The sequence below is a fragment of the Falco punctatus genome, assembly GCF_963210335.1.
Source record: "Falco punctatus genome assembly, chromosome: 1".
Lineage (NCBI taxonomy): Eukaryota > Metazoa > Chordata > Aves > Falconiformes > Falconidae > Falco > Falco punctatus.
In genome coordinates this window covers 41,712,769-41,736,441 of record NC_137580.1, presented here as the reverse complement: position 1 = coordinate 41,736,441, position 23,673 = coordinate 41,712,769, and the positions used below count along the sequence as shown (strand labels likewise).

General features: G+C 37.4%; 1 protein-coding gene and 1 long non-coding RNA gene across 3 annotated transcripts in view; one reads left to right on the top strand and one right to left on the bottom strand.

The window, feature by feature from the left end:
• CTNNA2 (catenin alpha 2) overlaps positions 1-23,673 on the bottom strand; it is a 557,331-nt gene that overhangs the window by 448,207 nt on the left and 85,451 nt on the right. For both annotated transcript variants that reach the window (XM_080398303.1, XM_080398304.1), the window contains exon 2: positions 7,098-7,204. In XM_080398303.1, coding sequence (XP_080254429.1) covers positions 7,098-7,204 — 107 coding nt within the window. The remainder of the gene's footprint in view (positions 1-7,097; positions 7,205-23,673) is intronic.
• LOC308068192 lies at positions 8,114-23,580 on the top strand. The gene is made up of 2 exons (XR_013929893.1): positions 8,114-8,675; positions 8,743-23,580. It is a non-coding gene; the product is annotated as an uncharacterized lncRNA (long non-coding RNA).

Sequence of the window (23,673 nt, the reverse complement as noted above, 5' to 3'; positions counted from 1 at the left end):
AATTTAAGACTTCTTTTTTTTATTGATAAGCCTGCATATAAATTAAATACATCCAGAGTCTTTAGTCTGCCATTGACAAAACTCGAATCATTTATGTAATTCCTCTCTGATCTCCTTCCAATTTGTCAACATCTTTTTGGAGAATGGGGAATTCTTCCAGTAATAATCTCATTAATGCTACATTAGAATAATAATAATGCCACTCTACACTTACTGTCTACCCACCAGCTGATCCACCTTAGGATCATATTAACTTCTGCTGCTATGAGCTCACATTCAGTTGGATACCAGAACAGCTCTTTCGAAGTTGCTGCTTAGCAAACCCTACCAACACCCTGCTCATACCGTACATCATTGATATTATTTATTTTTCATACATACGATTTACATTTGGTCATATTAAAAACATTTTTTTCAAGTTACCCCTTGTTAAGGCACTCAATCGCATTATAAATATATCCTAAACTGAGAACTATTCTAGTTATATAAATTATCATATCAGCAGTTATATCTGCTGCAATAATTTTGAAGTCTTTTATTTTAACCACTGGAAAAAAATGTTTCAAGCACTTTTAACAAGTATCAGTTTATGATACCAACAAGAATGTGCTTATCAGCCAAAATGAAAATCCATTACTTCTTTTATAACAAGGCCACCAACTACTAACTATGCAACCACCTCTTAAAAGATAAGCTGATCCTGCTTCAATTAGCAATTTGGACATAAAAGAAAGAGGCTGCAATTTGCTAATATATTTGTTGACTCTGAGAATTTTTGGAACTGACATGTAGCTCACAAGATACTCTGAAAAAACAAAATGTATAGCTGCTTTTCAAGCAAACTGAAAAGAATCAACTAAAAATGCAACCAAAGCCAGTTTTCTCTCAAAACCTTTAGATGTTCCCCTTCTACAGCCGTGACCCCGATTAAATCAACAGGGTTGTTAAGAACCTGCTGAGTTGTGTGTTTGAGGACAGGAAAAGGCTCAGCTCTGCTTCACTGCATCTTGCTGTACATCTTCAAGGACACAAGTAGAAGATAGATATTACAATAATTATTCATATTAGTTTGAACTTCTTGCTTAGAGTTTGGAAATCCCAGGCAGGAACACTGTTCTCTGAAAATTCTCCCATGAAACAGTTGCAAGAAAACTGCACGCAAGAAAAGAATACGCTTAGGAAGATTGCTGGACAAGTTTCAAAACCCCAGGCTGTACTATTTCTGCAGAGAGGATGAAGACAGTATCACGGACTTTCCCAGACTTCAGCTATGCAATTGCTTGCACTAATTCTTCCCTAAAGAGATCTAAAGCCCTCCGTGCCTTCAGTCTTCCCCCAGAAAATGCTAACCTGCATACACATAAGCTCAGAAGTTCAAACACATACACAAGCACCTTTAAACAGTGAATAGAATCACTGGGAGGCATAGACTGACAAGGTCCAGACCCTACAGGGCACTACATACTACAGATAGTACAGAGTTTTCAAGCAAAGAACCATAAAAGTAGAAAAAAGAAAATTTAGCTAAAGGTTCTCTTAGCCAGCACAAAGTCTCCATACTAAGATCCCAACCAGAGCTGGCAGAGGCACAGATGTTAGTGAATCCCATGGCAAAGAAGAAACAGTGACAGCCAAAATGCAGCTGATATTTCTTGGAGATTCTAATGGATGGAAAAAAACCACAAAAACCTGAAGTAAACAGGCACCTCCTAGTTTCTAGTTCAGAAATCATTTTAAGCAATACATAGCATAATGTTGGAGAAAGTAAGGTCGATTCTGTTGCTATGCAACAGAATAACTTCATAAATAATGTTTAAACTTCAGTTTTAGTTAGAAATGAAAAATTCCATATTCATTTTCTGGTAGGATACATCTTCAACTCCCTGACATGAACGGCCATCACATAATTAGCCCAGGACAGAGAAGACTGATGCACACTTCAACCTCCTGCACTCCCAGAAACACCACAGATCTGGGAGTGTTCTGACAGCAACAGAGCTCAAAAAGAAATTAACAATTGGAAGAATAGTGTTCAAGTAAAAAAAAAAAAAATATTGACCTTATTATACAGCTGGATTGAGCTCGAATGATCAAAAAATAAGCTTTTATAATTCATCTTCCCTTAGATCTATTTTGAAGATGACTTCAGCTGAATCTATCAGATAGAAAAATTGCTCAAAAATGAAAACAAGTAGAACGTGTATCAGGCATACAGTGCTCCATTACCACTTACTCAACTCTTCTCAAAATTCTTTGAAACATGCAACCGCATTCACAAACCCTCCAAGAGGAAAGCTGGCTGTGTACACACACAGGTGTGTTTTGGATGCAGCTCCCTGACAATAGTAATAAATTATGTATTTCCTGTGGAGATTCGTTTGCACACCAGATTTAGGGTTGAAATACAAACAAAACAAGGTTCACTGAATATAAATACTATCCAATTAACAGGAATGGTTGGGAATATATTTATATTTTCCATGGTAATATAGAAATTAGTCCATTTTCCATACACATTGCACAAGGGTTTACATTAGGCACAAGTTCATGAAGTATAATGTCAGCTGTAATTATTATGATTTCCTAAATAAATTGTATTAATTAAAACTATTTGGAATTTTATCTAATGACATTTATTTTATAGATATAGGTACTTAATTTTACCAAGTGATATTATGTACCAAAAAAAGAAAAATCATTAATCAATTACTTTTACCTGCCTTACAACATACTATTGCTTCATTTTAAGTTACTGTAATGGGCATCTTAAATTTATCGGGGAAAAAAACCAAAACATGCACTGTAATTCAGAACTGTCTCTTCATAGAAAATCTAAGATGAAAATGTGCCATACTGAAGGAAAACAATCAGTCATGAAAAATTTGCAACAGGAACACTCACCATTATTCACATTACTGTTAATATGCTGTAACAATACAGAGTAGTCCAAAAATATAAAGACGCTAAAAGGCACAATTGCTGCACGGCTCTTGTAATAAAGGCATATTTGTAAAACAACCACATCGCTACTTAGAATACCTAGGAAAAGCTAATGAATAGAACTACAGCTTGACACTAGGAAACTGAAATCTTATCAAAAGAGCAAACCTTAGCTTCAGAAATTATACACAACTCCTTCATATTGTCACCCCTTTGTTCACATATGAATATTTCTGGTGTTTTCAAAAAAAAAAAAAAAGTTGTGTTGATGTTGCTGGTTTATGGACGTTTTTCTTCCTGCCTGCCCCCTTAATATATATAACTTGCATCCACTTGCATTTAATTATTTTGCAAAACCACCAGGGAAAAATAAAAAATAATCCTCTGAGTCCTTGTGGGCAACCTCCACAAATACTATTTTCCAGCTGCATATAAAATATCACGGAATGGCTCTTATGCCCTTCCTAAAAGTGTAATTCTTTTTTAAGAAACCAACCACAGTGTAACAAATGAAATTGTAATTCATTTTGGTTACTATGCATGAGGGTGAGAATAAGAGGCAGTAACCCCTGAGGATATATTTTCAAGTTATACATTTCCTTATAAAAACTTTATAGAATTAAAAATTGTAAGATTTCTAGTAAAAAAGGATTAGCTATTAAAAACTCTCAGAAAACAATGCTAGCAATCAATACATATACCTTATACTTTTAGCTAATTTTGACATTGATGCCAGATCAAAAAAACCCCCGTATTTCAATTATTAAATTCAATATGGCTGAGAAAAGAAGTTCTAATAAATTGTTCAATTGTGCATTTCTTACAAAATCTCAGTAATGGTAATGTGATAAAAGACATGTGGCAGGGCATATCTGCTACTCTTTAAACATGACAACAAGCACTGGGAAAATAGGTACTCCAGCAAACTATAATACTCTTACATCTCTGAAAGCCAGAGAAAGTTTTAATTAGTTTGCTAGTTCAGGGCTTCCTAGAATAAATGCAATTCTGTCATTTCTAATGCACTCTCATGATCAGTTAATGGACCTTTTTTTTTTTTTTTTTTTGCCTCCAGCTCAGACAACCTTCTTGTCTTATAATTTCTTTTAAATCAATTCACAGGTTCTCCATATTTTCTCATCCAGAACACTAATGAGCTTGTCTAAAATTCAGTTTTAATGCACCATTCTACTGGCACACAGAAGTGCTCTTTTTCATATCCACAATGCATTTCTGCATTACTCCCCAAAATTTCCATAGAAATCAGTGGAGGTGCCACCATTTGAAAATCTGACACCCACATGCCTATTTATACCCTAGCTCAGAGTCCACACACACACACCCCCCACCCCCCCCCACACACACACACTGATACAAGCAGCTTGATTAGCATTTTTGGAGCCCAAAGAGTTGTGTACAACCATTCTTGGTTTTTCAAGCATTTTCCAAAATCATATCCAACTTGGAGAACAAGAGGGCACTTTAAATATTCAATTGTAAATGCCAAAATAAAACATTTGTTTTGTATTGGAAACACAGAATTCTGTCTTGGAAATCACAGAATCAAATTTTGGCTGTGTGGAACCTCAGGATGCCATCTACTCCAAACTCCTGGTCAAACTAGGGCTGCCTTCAAGATCAGATCAGGCTGCTCAGGAACTTTTGCAGCACAGTTCTGTTGCATTTCGTGGCCATTAAATCTCCCCTCTATTCAGTTACCTGCAATTAATGACTTACAGAAGAACTTCACATCTCCATGATTTCTGTAGTCACCAGCTCTTACGAATCTACGGTGGACTTCAGAATTCAAACTGACCGGGGTTTAAATATTTACATATTTATTTATTTCCCAAGATAAACTTTCAAATTAGGTGTCCTCTTTAAAAGGAAAGTGCTTTGAAACTTTTTAAGGAGATCAAAATCTTTGCATGTGGAATGTGCATGTAGTATCTTGCGAAGGTTGTCACTGCACAGGCGGATTGCAATCTAAGCCCAAACAGAGGTAAATGAGATACTTTCTTGACTTGACCAGACTGTGTATACAATGTTAAGCAGAAAAAAAGAAAAGCCTTTAAACTGGGATGATCATTAACTTATCTCAGAAAAACAGAAAGAGCAGCTGAATAACTTAAGCTAAAAATGCAACAGATGAACACAATCTGAAGGTAGCGCATTTCTCATCACTTGAAGCTTTTGTGATTATGTTTGTGCAGCTTACAAAACCAGGCTTTAGTCAAATGTAATATATTGGATTCAAAATACAGAAAATAAGTAAAACTACTTATTTCTCAATACAAGAAATTAAATTACATGTTCAGAAGGTTTTTGTATATGTCCATTCTATCTAAAAACCTATGAAATGAAGAAATCTGAACAGAAATATTCATAAATGTTGAATAAAATAACAGCCCAACGTTTCTCTACCCACTCTTGACTGCACTGCATTTTCCACCATCAGTGGCAAAGGGGCACCTTAGTTTCCACCACTGAAGAATACCACGCCCTGCAGTACAACTTATTTCTTTATTTACATTCATTGAAGCATGCTATCAGACAAATCTAGCAAAACCAAAAGTTAACCCAAGCAACCTGAGAAACTATGCAACTTCAATGGTACTTTCCCTTCTTGGCTGATGTACTCCTTTTTCTGGGTAAAGTGTTGGAAAAGAAAGGAAAACAGGAAATTCACACACAAAAGACTCCGTAATTCGTTCTTTCCACAATAGATCATAGTTCATGGCAGCTTCAAGCCCTATGCCAACAACAGTATTGGAATAACAGAGAGCTGGTAACCTCATTTTCATTTGGTATCAAAATGAATTCAGGATTTTAGTCCATCTTCCATATCAACAATAAAATTATCGAGGTTTATAATGGAAGTTAATTACCATGTTACCAACAGCTATATGAAATGAAACATACATCTCTCTGCCTTTGAGTCTGTAAAGTTGTGTGTGTACATTGTTAGAGATTTACATGTCCAGAATAATTTGCAGAAAGATAACAATGTTTTCAAAAACAAAGGACAGGTGTAATTTCCTTAGAGAGTGACTCACTGGAAGCAGCATAGGACCCATCCGGAGACATCGGTTTTGAGGAACTAAAAAAGTAACTGTATTTTATCTCTGTTTTATTCTGAAAACAAAAACATCAGGTCTGTTCTCACACTCAAAAGGCAGCCTACATTTCTATCCAGCAGACCAATCTCAAGATCCACAATGTCTAGGACAAAATTGTTAGTAGCAGGTGGATGGACAGATGGGGTTAGCTGGAATTAATTTTTAACATAATGAGCATTCCTCGAAGAAAAATGACTTGTGTGTTTTAAATAATGGAGCTACCCATCTTGCAGCTTACTGGAATAAAATTATGTAACCAGTTTCCTATTATTAATGGCAACTCAGGAACAGAAAAGCACCGAGCCATGGGTTCAGCAAATTTCTCTGACAGAAGTTTGATGTCCACTGCCATATTTCTCTGGGCAGCACAGCTCCTGCCCCCATGCGTGCACTCACAGCACATGTAAATTTGTACAGACACAGGAAACGTGTTGTGCATAGAAATACTAAAATCTGCTCTGACAATAAACAAACTGGTCTACCTGGTTAAAAGCTGGATAGCACTATTATACACATTATACATGTTACCTAGCATCACTTTCACCTTGCTCTTTTTGGACCACTGGAAAATGTTTTTGCCTCTATTAGCTAATTTTACTCAGTCAAAAGGTAACTGGTTGAGCATACACTCCTAATCCATTGCGGCACAAAATGAAACAGATTTTAGAAGTTTCTGTATTTTTTTTTGGTTGTTTTTTTGTTTTTAATGTGAACCTGTCTTCTATGGGATAATAATAAAACAAGAGTATGGGCTCAATCAGATCCCTGTCTTAAAGTTGATGGTTTCATAAATTTCTAAACTGCCTTTAAGACAAGCATAAGTAAATAGTTGTTGCTACTGTATACCTGCTCATACTTTGAGACTATAAATTATTTAGAACAAGAACCTCTAAACATTTTTAAACAGAGCTCTCCACAAGAGATCACGAACAAAAACTGTTCAAGATTTTATTAACAAAGATTATTATATAATTATGTAAAATGAGTAAATATAGTATCAGGCTAGCGGAAGAAGTAAAACAAGTCAAAGATACTTGCCTGGGTAACGAGCGGTTCCAATAGCCTCTCTACTGTGAGAGTCCTGATTTCCAAACTTTTGGGGTCCCATTTCAAAATGATAGGTGACGTTGCAGAAGTCATACTCCCTAGAACAGACAAAATGACACAACATCCATGCATTATTAGTGTAATATCCAAATACTGCAGAGTTTATTTAGAAAACACCACATATGCTGTTCTTGTTCATATATGAAATACTTCTCCATAATCTTGCTAGTGTTCCACTGCTCCCAAGAACTCCCAGGTGCGCCACTGCCACATCCACCAAGTGCTTAAATGTTCATATTTAAAAACTTTTCCTCGCCTATACCCCTTAAGAATAGACACCCTAACATGCTGCATACATGTTGCACTGGGTGTACGTGGCAAGGTTTGGGTAGTGATGGGGCTGCAAGGTTGGCTCTGTGTGAAGATATCAGGGGCTGCCCCTTGCTGGGCACAGCAGGGGCCACCACAGGACAGAGCTGAGCCCATCAGCAATGCTGGTGACATGTCTAGGAAAACACATTTAAGAAAGGACGAAACACTGCATGGCAATTCGAGGAGTGAGGCAAAAAAAGTGTGAGAAACAATCCTGCAAACCCCAAGGTCAAAGAAGGCGAAGTGGAAGGAAGTGCTCCAGGTGCTGGAGCAGAGGTTCCACTGTAGCCCATGGAGAAGTCCATGGTGAAGCAGGAATTTCCTATGAGAACCACATCAGAGCAAATATTACTGCAGACCATGGAGAACCCAATGCAGCAGCAGACAGATAAGTCCTGAAGGACCTGCATCCCATGGAGAGCGCACGCAGGAACAGGTTCATTCTGAAGGACTGCAGCCCATGGAAAGGACCCATACTGGAGCAGGGGGGAAGTGTGAACTGACTGCAACCCCCATTCCCCAGCCCCCCTGGACTGCTCTGGGCAGGAAAGGCAAGGAAGCAGAAGAGTCAGGAGTGAAGGAACGAAGCTGAGACCAAGAAAATATGGGGTGGGGTGGGGTGGGGGGTGTCTCTGCATGATCGAACTGTATTTTAATTAGCAATAAAATAAATTATTTTTTGCCAATTCAAGTCTGTTTTGCCCATGACGGTAACTGGTAAATGACTGTAATGTCTTTATCTCCACCTACGATGTTTTCATACTATTTTGTCCCCATGTCCCGTTGAGGATGGGGGAGTAAGAGGGTGGCTTGTAGCAGCTAGCCAGGGTCAACCCACCAACACAACAAATAAAACAAATTCATCAAGCCTGTTCCAATTTTTGAGTAAAACTTCCCCACAGCATTCAGGCTTCCTTAATTTTACACCTAAAATGGTAGTACTTGCTTAAAAACAAAATAAGCATTCTCCAGACCATTTTAGGCTTAAAAGCCTAAACAAGCCCTAAAACAAAGGCAGCAGCAAGTTGCTGTCATTTTATTTGCCAATTTAAGTCTTCATGAATTTTTCAAGACAGTGGACTTTACATTTCAAATTCCAGATAGAGAAAAATCCAGCTGTCAGTTTGTAAGAGACATAGAATGCACCTCACTGAGCTGGAAAGTGATAAAAGTATTTGGTGACAAGTAATGCCACGTGTAAACTAATTTTCCCACAATAAAAACAAACAAACAAACAAAAAACAAACAACAAAAAAACCCACAGGAAAATGTGATAAAAATGTTTATTTTAAATAATTCTGGTTTAAATATTTCCCTTCATTTTAAAATTAAAATTAAAAATTCATAGTTCCAAATACCCAGAATACCATAAGAACTCTAGCAGGTAAAGACAAACCAATATCATCATATTGTATGGTGCATAAGTGAGATCCAAATCAAGCCCTCTGTGTACAATATCGCAAAAGTTTAAAATTGTTTTCTCCAGAAAACTAAGTTTAACTGACAAGAGAATTTCAGTAATTAAAAAATAAATAAATGAAATTCAAAGTCACCACACAATTCAATGAACAAAATCAAAAGAAGTTCAGCTATTGCTCCTTGAATAACAATCCATTTCATAAAGCTTGATTCAATAAGGTATGTATTCAGTACTTACCAACATTATCTAGTATATACAAAATAAATTGTACTGCTTTTACTACTTTATTCAGGAGAATGTCTTGAGTAATTACTATCACCCAAAATTAAAATGCTAGTAAGGCTATGCAAAAGTCATTCACAGTCTGCAAAAGACCATGTTACTAGAAGGCAACTTAAAATACTTGCTCAAAAAGAGAGGCGTATCAGAATCCCCTAATCAATGTATTTATAAATCACATATCAAACCAGCTCTCAGCCTTCTCTCATTTGCGAACATTTGGTAGAATTATCAGATAATATCTAGGGTGTGCTACATTGCTATCCAGTTTTCACTCTTCTGCAAAAAATCATCAGGTTTCATGGTTTACAATGCTGAAAACTCCCATACATGCGATTAAAGAAAATCATTAGACAGTTTCTAGTTGCTGTAAACATGGTTAATGGGGAAGCTATCCTCATTTTTCCAACAATGTTTAATCATCTTTCACAGAACCTCTTTCTTTTTCATGTAACATGGTTGCTACTCCAGTTGGCCTGTGTATTCTAGAAGTATGTTTTCAGTACACAGTTATTCTAGTCAATAATTTATGAGTTATGATACTTTTAAATGTGTCAAATACAGTTTCATTCTTTTTAATAAGCACCCTTGTCCTCACTATTAACATGGGTACTGAAACATACACCTCTTGTTATACAAAAATATATCCAAAGCTGTAACATAGTCCAAAGCCTACATAAGCCAAGTAATTTCAGTGGATGGCAATCATAAAGCTGACATAAAAGATAACCTGGATGGTCACTTTTTTCAATCAGAACACTGCCTCAGTGTCAACCTTAAGTAAGAAATAGAAAAAATATCCTTCAGAATTCAATATGAAAGGGTGAGCAATACTTTCAACTATAAAAAGGATACATACAAGAGAGAGCCTTAGGAAAAACCCGTAAGAAAGTTTTTCATTTGCAGTAAAATCTACTCCACAAAAGCAAATAATTAAAAAGTCAAATTAAGCATTTTACTCAACATTTCTCCAGCTGCTGTCACAACAGCAATTTTAAATGACAAAAGACTAAAAAGAAGTTACCTGCCCAAGTCTATGTATATGAATAGATGGAATATTTCTTCCTTGCCATTTCTACAATGATATCCCTAATGTGAACAGGTGAACAGGGACCGCTCAGTTGGATAAAGGAAAATACACTAACGATATCTTATGCCTATTAGACCAAATATTCCCAAAATCAGTAGCTTTAAGTATTTCACTGAAAACAAAATGCTTCATAGCTTACACCTGACTTAGGGTTGCACAGTACTAGTGAGGGAGATAACCTGTGTGAGCAGAGGATAATGGTATCGCATAATAATTTTCGTATAAAGATAAAAGTCTATTATGTTAGATAGAAGAAAACACTAGTAAAATACATATTTCACATAAGTGAAAGATATCTCCTTTCCCATTACCTTCTAGACTAGACTGATATCCCTTGTTTTCTAAAGTATTTTTTTAGTAATTGTTTGCTTACCCCTGGAGTTTCCCACTTACGGCCATTTTTTTAAGTACTCAGTAACATACACAGAAAACAATCAATTTGTTCTTCAAAATGTGAAACTAGGTTTCTCATCTCAGTTTCAGCCTCTAATTTAGAAACACGTACTGATTGTTCTTTGGGGTAAGTCTCATTGAAATAAAGCTTACATGGTGGTTTTGTGATTGCAGAGTTAAGAAAATATTTTTAGCAGAAAGTTTCAGTGAAACTTAATTTCTGTTGTTCACATATATTACCAACTGGCATCCTGATATTTGAAATTTGATATTATTAAATAAATAAATTATGTTAATAGCACTGTAGTAGTACTGCTGAAGAAATATAGAGATTATTGCAGTTCTAATCCTGAAACTAGTTCCACCCTTTTTCAAGAATATATTTCAGGAATTCCATTTCTTAACTTTGTTTTTTCATCCTTCCGCATGGTCTAAAATACGTTTGTCTTTTGTTTTAAGCTTTTAGTTTTTCCTAAATACAGCAATACAGAAATGTCTCTACCTGGTCTGGTAACTAGCATTCAATGTGAACATTTGTTTAGGCAGTTTGTCTTCAAAGCCTGTCTGTAAAGAAAGTATTTACTTCAGTCAACAAATCTTTAGAGTGGATACCGGTATTTGAGCCAAATTTCACATCAGTGGAATTCTTCATTAACATTAACAGTCACCAAAAATCTAACTCCACATCACCCTTATCACCAACCTTTTCACACAGCAAAATTTTACTTTTTCAAACATTCTACAAAACCAAAATACTCTGCACCTGAAATTACTTTTTTCTCTATCACACTACAGCATATTGTTTTCCCATACAATAGATCCACTTCCCTTGCAGCTTACACAGATGTGTATTCTGATGGTCAAAAACTGTCACAAGTGACACTGGACCTCATTTCTATACTGCAAAATGAAAGTATTTTAAATCTACGTGAGCAAAAGCAACATTTTCCAAAGCAAACTGATAATTTTTTAGAAATATAAACATTGCTAGCCTAGAACAGGTCTCCAGTTGAGGCCAGAAAAACTCTAAACCAACAGATGTTAGTCCAGTTCACATCTGCAATGCCATTGCAGACATGAAAGACAGCTGGTAAACGTTTCATACAGAATGAAGTAAAAACCCATTCTATCTGATTCATAGCAAATCTGCAACATTAATCTGGTGACAATACCAGATGGCATCACAAGTCTGTACTTCCAACATTATGTTTGCTACTAGAAGGCAAAAAATGAACTTCACTGGCAAGAAAGAAAGGTGTCCAGCAAGGTGGAAAGTTAGTAACTTGAGAGGAGGTAAAGGCAAAATAATAATAATTTAGCCCTTGTTTCCAGATATTAAATTTTAATAGCCCTAATACCTCAAGGGATTTATATATAAAAAAGATTTTATATATAAAAAGAAAAAAAAAAGCTTTACAAAGGATTCTCCCACATCAATTACCATCTTGGCTTATAGTCCCCATGCCCAGACTGATGGGGCATGTGCTTTACACCAGCCTGATCTTCCACAGTAGAGAAGCCAGTTCAGCTCCTCCTGCATGTTTCGATCCTTTGTGTTTTCTAACAGTGCTATGAATTCCATCAAGAACATAACATGGTTGAGCTCTAACTAAATCCTACAGAAGAAAAACAATTTTTCAGTTCCCTGCCTGACTTGGGAGGCACATGTGTGATGGCACCAGTAACAAGTAAAGCTCTGAATACGGCAGCAGAGGTGAAGGGGAAGACAGAACTGCCTCTTCAGCAGCAGCACGAACACAAACTGGTTTAAGATGACTGAGAAACTGAATGATAGATACTCCGTGCTTTCTTGGTTTGCATCCTTAGACTGAGAACGATGTCAAAACAAACACCTCTGTACACAGAGACAGACTTATGTGAAGAATATGGGAATTCCTTGCAGCAGGATACACAGTCTCTTGAGACAGAAATGGAAAAATCCTGACTGACTTCACTGGGAGCTAGAAATCTAAATGTGAATGGTTATATCCTTGAGTATGGCTACAGAGTACAACAGCGTGACATTAAGGATGTGTGAGCTGGCTCCGAATTACCTCGTATAGGTACAGGGCAGGCTGGAGCACAGGACAAACTAGATCAGACATTAGAAACACTAGCAACGTACACAGCCCTAGAAACTCCACCACTTGGCTGACCTGGCTGGCAGAAGACTGCAGTGATACCTGTTGGTATATACAGCTGAGATTCTGCTGTTACCTTACGTTTATCTGCAGTACTGAGCAATGCAGACATACCTTGTGACCTGACATGAGCAGATAAAGTGCCATTCCAAGAGCTCCGATACTCAAGGGAACCTGGTTTCCAACACTATTCTCAATCCATTTGCCCATTCTCTGTCTCTACTAATGCAAGAATACAAGTAGAGACAGAAGGACGCAGAGAATAAGTGCATAAAAATTGCAAAGAAGCAAAATACAGGGGAAATGCTACGAGGACGGAGACTAACAATGATGAGTAAGAGAGCAATGGAAAAGGGAATAGAGAACACCCTTTTCTACAGATAAAAGCAACTATCATTAGTCAATGACAGCCCAGTACAGCCTCCAGAAGATCTGGCTGAAACGATCAGTTGACATGGGCAGTTCCCATCACCTTTCTTAAAAAAGGATGAAGAAGGAAAGAAAATAAAAAAAGAAAAAAAGGTGGAGCAGGATGGTTTGGAGGAATACATGTCTCCATATGTTTGAACAACCAGCTCTTGGCATATTTATTTATGTTGTCTCATAAATGTGACTCTTTTGTCTTCTCGCCTAAAACTTAAGCAGGAAAACCCAAGCCAAAATAAACCTCTAGGCCCCACTCCCCAGCTTAACCATGCAGAGAATTTTTTATTTGAGCCCTTCTAAGCTCTCAGCTTCCTTTTGAATTCACAGCCCTCTCCGCTTCTGCTAACCCTCCACCTCCATGGGTTGAGATTCTGGTCTGGCCTCAACAAAATGATGTTCTCAAATGGAAGCAGCCCATTATGCAAAGCCAGACTTCTAGCCAACAAGCCATCAAGTGAGGAGGAAAAAGGCCTTGACAAGGGGAAGATTACCTTGGCAACAAAGCCGGGGGAAGGTGACCATAGAGTGCCCTGACACAGAAACACAAAAGCTATAAAAAGGCATGGCTGAGTCATTCACACTTTTCAGTCACATTAACCAGCTCAGTCTTGGGAGCAACTGCCTACACCAAGACCTGCCTGATCCGGGAGGGCAAATTGCCTTCAGAAATCAAAGCGACCATGAAGAACTCACAGGGAAGGTGCAAACTGCAGCACAAGGGTCAGTGTAACAAAGGTTCCACCTACACCCACCCGCATGACCTGCGGGTTCTTCTGCTTTAACTAAAAACAGTGATAATATGTTCCAAAACTGTGGGCAAAGCTGAGCTGTACGCAATGTCCAAATTGTTTTTATCTACTATAAAGCTTAGAAAAATAATTCCAGTTTAATGGCTCAAACATCTACAGCTATGGGTCGCTTGTCTGTTCAGGCTCTCACATCAGCATGGCCCTTGATGGCCTTGAGGAACGTGGTACCATGATGTCAGGCGTGGTCGTACAAACCTATGCCCCCCTTGGTCCAGCACACCCCTGAGCTCCATCCAGTTCCTAACAGGCCCATTTTGAAAAGATGTTTAGACAAAGAACAGTATGGACCTGAGGTCAGTCTGTGGACTCTGGGGCAAGAAGCTGGACTATGAATTCAGCTCTGGAGAAGTTTAATATATAAAAGATCCTCACTCTAAGAGGATGTTAGATACAATACCCAATTCCTAAAACACCTAAAAATCTAATCGTTGGTTCTATATGAGTAACCTGGTGTTTTGGGGAGGGCTGTCCCTAAGAAGGATAGAAAACAGGGATTCCCATTTGATTGATGTGGTAAATACTAGGAGTAGAATTGTTTGATGTGAAAAGTGATTTTCCCCAAGACGAGTAAGCAATGAAAGTGCTTCAAAGCTGTTTTAAGTAGCCATACATAAAATGTCTACATTAAAATATTTTATCTTACATTATCTATAACATGCTTTTTTTCCACTGAATAACATTTACAGTTAAGGCAGTGGAGTTTCCTAAAAAGCTCAGTGAAATAAAAGGTTTTAAGGAACCTATACCAAAAGGAAGCCTAAGTTCCAGCAAAAGATTGCCAAGTTACTTCTGCACAACTGAAGATTTCTCAACAGATCACTCTGTATTCACACAGCTCTTCAGTGTCTGCTAATAAAAGTCTTCTCACTGAGTTCTGGACGTGATCAAAGTCTCTGAGCTCACTGCTGCTGAGATGCTGGTTCAGGTAGGGTCACACTGCAAGCCTAGGAAAACCAAATTATTGTAAATCAGGTCCTTGGTGCAGATCCTATGCTCTGCATTCTCTCTCCACCATATTTCCCCCAAAATTACTTCAAATTTCTACATATAGCAAAGTAATACCTCTATAAGACATTTAGATTACTGTAGATATGATCAAGTTACAGAAATTATTCTCCTTTTTATTACTAAAATCATAAAAGCTTTGTTAAAGTCCTGTTCCTTCTTAAGAAAACATTAATCTCATATCTTGCAGGGGGAAAAACAAAACCCAAAAACTTTTATTGACTAAATTATTTAACCTCTTGGTATTTTTAGTCACTGTATTAAACTGGCGTTGGTAATACCTGCTTACATTTCTACAAAAGCAGAGTAGTATTAAGCCCTACTGGTATAAACTAACGCACATTTGCTCCCCCTGCAACACAGAATTTGTATCTCATATTCCAACAGTTATTCAATAAAAGTTCTTGAACTTTGGAAGCTTCTGCCACTGCATATAGGGGTCATCCTTTCACTGAAAATATCCTATTTACAATTCCTCATACTTTGAAACTTCAATTAACCTTACCTCTATTTCCCTGCAGCTTTTCTTCATTTCTCTGACAGATAACTTCTTATTCCATACAATCTACCACTGTTACTTTCAAATGAAAAAAAATTAGCATTTTTTCCTATGGAGAGTCAAAGCTTTAGAGGTTTTTGCACTTTTGGTTGGCTTTTTAAGGAGACTATTTCCCTGCTAGTTTCACTACAACAGCAATACTATTAACATCATCTCTACATGTCTTTCTCCTTCATTAAGCTTTAAATTATCTAACTATTAATTATTCTAATTAGGAGGGGTTTGCTCTTGTTCCTACAGATGCAACACTATTTTCCTGCACTGAACAGAATCTTTTAGTTATCTTAACTACAGATAAAACCAGCTGAAAGCTTGTACAATTTCACTGTGATGTACTGGATGACATGTTCCCCTTGCCCTTGCAAACTCTACAAGCTTCCAACTACCGAGAATGAGCTGTTCCATTTTCCAATTCTATAATTAACACATTAAACAGAACTGCTTTCAAACAAAGCCCTGTGGAAGCACAGTTGACATTTCTTTGGCAATTAATATTAAGGGCCACTAATAATCTTTCTGAACATTCCCACCAACTTCTAGATGCACACATTGACTTTTTGCTGGTATCTGCATTTGTCAATCTGTTCATCACTTGCCTCAGAAATTCCCAAAAATCTTAGAGAAGTTTATCAGCTAACCTTGTGTTCATTAAATCTGCTCTTTCTTTAAGCATGTTAAAGAAAGTTGCTCTGTCCCTAGCAAACCCATTCAGAAAGGCCTCATATTCTGATAGAAGCCACATGTACCATTCCATAATTATTTACCACTGTTCCACTAATCCAAAACCAGGACAAAGTAAAAATCTATAATGATGTAAATAGATTTTAAGAATAAGAACTAAATTGCCTAATTGTGCTTTATTCTTCCCTCCCCCCGATGTTATTCTTATGCTGATGCATGTTTTAAATAAAGCACAATGCATAGCCATCAATGATGATATCCAAAATCTTCTGTCTTCCCCAGCTGTGTGTTTGCAGGATTTTCTGCAGTTTCATTAGCTAGGAAATACTGAAATACAATGTGGTATAAGACATGATATTCTGAAATGATTAATAAAGATATTAAAGGTCTGTGTTACCTATTCAGAACAGTCCTTTATTCAAAAAGTAATGTAGACAATCAGAGAACACATACTATTACTAACATAAAAGATGACATCCAAAGCCAGAACAGTGTAGATGGCATGCTTAAAGAAAATAACATTTACAAAAAAAAAAAAAAAGTAGCAGTTTCTCCGAAAACCTACATACACTTTGGAAAAATGTAATGTAAAGAGGACCAGACCTCCTAACACTTGTCCTCTCTCTTTAATCTATTATAAGTTTGGACTAATTTTGAAATTTCCTGATCTTTCTTTAATATGTGGAGTACTGAAGACATTCCTGAAAAGCAGGGAAAAGACTTGTGTCTTCGCTTAAAATTTGAAGACAGAACAACCTCAGAGTAAGGCTGTAAATTCAACACTACCCTCTCACAAAATAATGGGAAAAGTAGGCACATAAATCTGTTAACGAAGTATTACACAGGGGTTACAAAATTACCATCAGTATCATAGATTTATAGATTTTTAATTAAGGTAACTTTAGAGGTCATAAAAGTAAAGAATTAAAAATTTTTGTAACAGGCTCCTTAATCCAGGCCAAGGTATACTAAAATCCACTGAGTGAAAGCTGGAATTAAACAAGTTTTTACTAGAAATAAATAGCTATTAAATTTTTTTAAAATAGGGAAAATGTTGATGGGGAGCAATTTGCAAGGACCTCAAGATGGATTTTCCATCACTGCTTATTTTAAATTCAGAACTTCACTGCCTCAAAGGTAAGGATTACTTTAAACACGAATGACCATTAAAAGATACGGTGCATGTTATACAGGTGATTACACTAATCACATCTCTTCCTTCCAGCATGCCATTCTGTCAGTGTATGAAACACACTGCTCAAGTTTTGTAGAGAAAATGCCTGGTTCAATTAAAATATAAAACTATTACTGCATCGCACCTGGAGAATCTTGCTACTTAACCTCAAATGCATCACAAGACATAATAAAGAGGTCGACAAAACAAAAGCAGAAAGTGGGATCTGGACTAATTTCAGAAAATTCTGTACAGCCATGTGAATGCTTTGAAGGTTCTTATGGTGCCCAACAAATAACCAGGTTTCCCGAGAAGCTGATTCACACACTCCAGCAATAACTAAATTCAGCTTTTATCAAACTGAATTCCAGAACCCTTGAACTCTAGCAGTGAACACTGTATACAATCTACAACACTACTTTCCATTAAGATAAGAAGCATATAGAGTTAAGAGTTCCCACTAATTACACATGTGCTGGTACAGACCAGACAGGCCAGTAACATCTAGAGATTTACGCTCCATGGCAACATAATTCATATGGCTGGAAAGCCACTGGCACTGACGATACAACCCACTGTGTCTTTAAAGCTACTCGTAAAATACAGAAAATTATTTGATGTGCAGAACAAACACATTGGGGTTTGTTTATATTAAGCAATGTTTCTCCAGCATTAGCTAAAAAGATTACTTACAGGAGTGAGATGGAAAGATAATAATTTAATGACAGCTGATATTTACATTCTCCGTACAGAGCAGTAGCATTAAAAGTTACTATCATTGCTACAAACTTCCTAACCATACCACTATCTTAAAGTTTCCTCCTTTGTATCTTACCATGAAAAAAGCCCATTTTTGACACAGCAAATTTGTGTTACTTGGCTGAGATCCACATCTTTAATAACTTCAGTGTATGTTGCCGCCATCATAGTGATGCACGAATGTTCTTGGGTTTTACTAGGGTCCTCCGAGTAGAAATAAAGAAAACGAAGAAGATAATTCAATAGCAGCAAGTGTCATCATCACTTCTCTTTATTGCACAGGCATGAAAAGTATCCAATATCATCATTTGTCCCTGATTGTGGTATGTTCATTCTTTAAGCCTGAGGGGGTTTGTTTGTTTGTTCGGGTTTTGTTTTATACGCTGTATTCAAATATCTAGTCAATAGGTTATTCTCCTGCTTTTACTAATCCATGGCATCCTATCACTTGTTCTGCTGCAATGTACAAAGCACTTTAAGCTTGTCCCTTGTGGCTATTTTGTTCTTGTTCAGTTGGGTTTTACTACATGTTTACATCCCACTCCTTGAATTCCCCATTTGTCTTCACATAAGCCCACTGCGCCATACTATTTTTTTAACTAATTCTTATCAAGCAGCCCCAGCTTTCTAACATCTGAAAGTGGACTAAATTGACTGTTTCTAGTCTACTCAGCCATTCTATTAACACACTAGGTTGCAACACGATATTTACGGTATTGCCATCAGTCCATATTTTTTTGTTTTCAGTGTAGTACTCATAGCTAAACATTTTTCCCCCACCTCATCCATGAAGGAATCAAACATCCCAAGAACAAATGAGAGTACACTACTTCTATAATTTCCCTACTCATACATTTCATGACTTAATCATTCTTTTTTTTTCCTGAAGCATCTGCAGAATATAAACGGCCTTTCAACAATATTGTGCTTCTCAAAGGCCCAAAATAATATTTTTTTTTAAAAAGTATATCCTCAGACTTGTGTTATTAACCAACATATTGGGGGGGGGGGGGGGGGGGGGGGCAGAGACAAAACCAAAAACCATAGTGACAAACCAAATTTGTAATTTTCTAGTTTTTGTCAGTCTATTGTCATACATATGGACATGTTATCTATACTAGCTACAACTTCTACAGTCATTGTTCTAAAAATCTTTAGAAAAATCATTATTTATTTTTTTAATTAGCTGCTGATATCTATGATGTGACCATAAGTGAAGAGAAGACAGTTCACATAAAAATAGTGGTCAGTCTATACTACATTTGCAGACTGAGAAAATTTCTCAGATGCATCACTGTGACTATAATTGGGCCCTAGATCAACCACTACTTTGAGCCAGATCTACTTGTAGTTTTCCTTCCAAGTAAGCAAACCAAAAATACTACAAAGGATTTGAATTAGTAAAACTAGATTTTAGTACAACACAGCTTGGCCATTACAATAAAGAAAATTCAGAAACAGAACATCAAAAATGAAAGGGATTTACGAACAATTGTATCTCCTTTCTACTGCATCCTTCCAGTGTAAATTTTTTCCTTTGGTCTTGCTCTTGGGTAGCAACATATTTTACTAAGTCTTTGAAAGCCTGAAAATGTCCATTTCCAACACTATTCTAACACATCTTCTTGGGCATCTATTCATTACTTCTTAAGAAGGCATCGGGTTTCCAGTAATGCTACGGGTTCCAGACTTGTTTCTATATCTCATGCTGCCTTCCTGATCCACCATACTCTTATAATTCAAACAAACCATAGATAGTCCAAGCTTTATTATTTTCCTTTACTTTCATGTCCTTTCCCCCTCCTCTTATGTTTCTGAGAAACCTAATTACTGACAATAAATTAACTGATCTCAGGACTGAATACAACATGTACTGCAGTGGAAAATGCCAACCCACATACTCCTACCATTTAGCTGTTTCTCCCTTTTTCCTTCCTTCCAACCAAACAAGAGCCATCAAGCAGAATTGCTTTGAAGTTCTTGAAATGGCTATGAAAGAGACAGATGAAATTTAACTTCGATAAATGTGAAGTGATTAAAAAAACAGGAAAAAGGACCAGGATCCTGATTACATACATAATGATGGACTCTGAAGTGGTTATTAATACCCAGGAACACAATCTGTGAATTATAATAGCTATATGTAAATTCCAGCTTAACACAGAGTAGCAACCAAAAATAAAGTGAGGGATTATTCTGAAAGGGAAAGAGAACAAAATGGAAAACACCATTATGCCATTATAAACCCATGTCATGAATACTATTTGGCCATTACTTTTCTACAAAGAATATTGCAGAACTCAGAAATGCAGTTGCAACAAGGATGATCAAGGACTTCAGGGAACAACTAAATAGAGTAAAATATTCATTATGGAAAAAAAAAAAAACCACAAAACAAAACAAAACAAAACACACCAACCCCAAGACTGAGAGGGGATACAATATAGCCAACAAGGCCCGAAGTATCATGGATAAAGTGAAAAAGTCTTTTGCTTTTGTCTTTTTCAATTAAAAAAGAACACACCAAAACTACTAAACTGCCAAATAAAAAACCTACATGTTATCAGCAAAGGTTTTGGAACTCCTTGTCATAGGGTACTACAGATGTTAGAAGTTTACATCAGCTCATAGATTAACTCACTACATTCATGAAACAGAAAGAAAGGGGAAAAGAAACACAAAACAAACAAAACCACCCCAACGGATTGACCTGAAGCCCCTAAGCTGCAGGCTGCCCAAGGCTTGGAGGGCAGTCCAGCAAGTAGCGCTGAGTGCTTTCTCTAGACTTTTACTCTGAGGCATCAACCATTTAATCTCCTCATTAAATGGAGTCTAAAGCTGTTGACACCCTGGCCTACTGTCTACTCTGGTAGAAGAGAAAGACAAATCACTTGGAGACAATCTCCAGAAAGATAAGGAGATCTCCAAGGAAATAAAAGACTGGGCTAACTTTTTGGAGTGAGATAAATCTACTCCTTTTCCACTTCTTGTGTGACAAAATAACGAGGGTACATGGTGCCAAGCTATTACAGCAGGAACAGCTTTGCACTGACAGGGCAGATCAGGAATCAAGTAACCCAGTAGATAGTGAGGGTAAACACAAGGATGACAGCTCCAATTTGCCTTTCAAGCATGAGCAGCTTCATTTACTAAAAAAAGTGTGTAGAGGAATCATTCAGCTTAGCACACAGGCACTCAAGAAAACGACTTCATATCATAGATCTACAATGTTCCTGCAAGTGAGGAATCAGTACTGAGAATGAGGCACAGAGAATAACTCAAGTGTTGAACTGGTGGTGACATTTTCTCCTTCAGTATCTAAAAGGCAGAGATACAGCGGTATTGCTTTCAATGCCTCTCATGCCGCTAGAAGTCAAGAGGGACATTCAGACAATACTATGAACTATTGGTGCCAAAAGAGAGAGAAAAAACATCAGCAATGTACACAGATCATGTAGATGTATACATGAACTATTTATTAGGCAAAATGAGGACCCTTTCCTTTGTCTTATCCATAGAGGTTGACACACAACCCCTTCTGCCCCCTGTGCCTTGTTTCAGCAATAAAATATAAAGACCACTATTAGTGCACTTCAGGTTGATCAGCTCCTTACTATCAGCTTAGTTTGGCAATAAATGTCAAATTTAATCAAACCATCATTTATTTATTTTTTCTGCACTTCTTCCCTTCTCTAGTTCCAGCTTTTAAAGGACCTTCAATAGTTCATGCATTCTCAAAAGAAACAATATAGGTTTAAAATTTCTATACTACATTTAATCCATGATGATCTTGCACAATTACTTAATGGTAAGACAGTAGCTAATGAGAAAATTCAAAAGAAATTGAACTCATTTTGAGAAATAGGATTCTATTTAACATCATTTAATTACTTCCTTAGGTCACAGAAAGGAACTCAGACATTCATACCAGCAATTAAATTTCTTAACATAAAAGGACAAACTCTTCTGAAACCAGATATTATTAAGAAACTACTTTCCTTTTGAAACTTTTTTTTTTCTTCCCATTTCTGTGTCATGGATAGAGAAGTATTCCAGTACAATATTTGAAAATAATATAATAGTAATGTTTAATACCTCCATCAATGACAGAGGGATCAAGTGCACCCGCAGCAAATTTCCAGACAACACCAAGCTCAGTGGTGCAGCTGACACACCTGAGGGACAAGATGCCATCCAGAGGGACCTAGAATAATCTGGGAAGTGGGCCCACGTGAACCTCATCAGGTTCAACAAGGCCAAGTGCAAAGTCCTGCACTTAGGTTGGGGCAACCTCACTATCAGTACAGGCTGGGGATGAAGGGATGGAGAGCAGCCCTGTTGAGAAGGACCCGGGGGTGCTGGTGCATGAGAAGCTGGGCATGACCCGGCACTGTGCGCTCGCAGCCCGGAGAGCCACCCGTGCCCTGGGCTGCATCCCCTGCAGCGTGGCCGGCCGGGCGAGGGAGGGGGCTCTGCCCCTCTGCCCCGCTCTGGTGAGACCCCCCTGCAGCGCTGCCTCCAACTCCGCAGTCATTAGTACAAGACAGACACGGACCTGCTGGAGCAAGTCCAGAGGAGGCCATGAAAATGATCACAGAGCTGGAGCACCTCTCCTGTGATGAAAGGCTGAGGGATTTGAGTTGTTCACCCTGGAAAAGCAAAGGCTCCTGTGAGACCTTATTGTGGCCTTTCAGTACTTCAGGGGGGCTTATAAGGAAGATGGAGACAAACTTTTAACAGGGCCTGTAGCAATAGGACAAGGAGTAATGATTTCAAACTAAAAGAAGGCAGATTCAGACTAGATATAATGCAAAAACGTTTCTTATGATGAGGCCAATGAAACACTGGCACAGGCTGTCCAGAGAGGTGGTAGGTGCCCCATCCCTGAAAACATTCAAGGCCAGGCTGGACGGGGCTCTGAGCAACCTCGTCTGGTTGCAGATGTCCCTGCCCATGGCAGGGGGTTGGACTAGTAGATGGCCTCTAAAGGTGGCTTCCAGCCCAAACCATTCTATGATTCTACGATCTCACAAATAAAAATAAATGCCTTAGCAATGAATATTCCACTTCATTTCTGGATGACCCTTGCAGCTATCTTTAATTTGTCACCTACTAACTATAATGTAAGTGTAAAATAAAAGACATTGCTATTCTCCAAATACAAAATTATTACCAAATTAACCACCCCATTTCTTTTCAATAAACTGTTCTAAAACTACATGCCATTTTTTTCTACTTTTTTAAAAAATTTTTAACATATACGAAATACACTATAATCAAAAGGTATCAAATAAACTACGACTGTTCTAATCTTTCCAGCACAAAAAAAAAAACACCACAAAAAACCCAAAACAACAAAACCAAACCCAACACTGTGAAACTCTTGTAGTGGGGGAAAAATTAATAATCTATGAGGTGATATTATGAAACTCTATCAAGTCATTTCTAGCTTTCTTGTT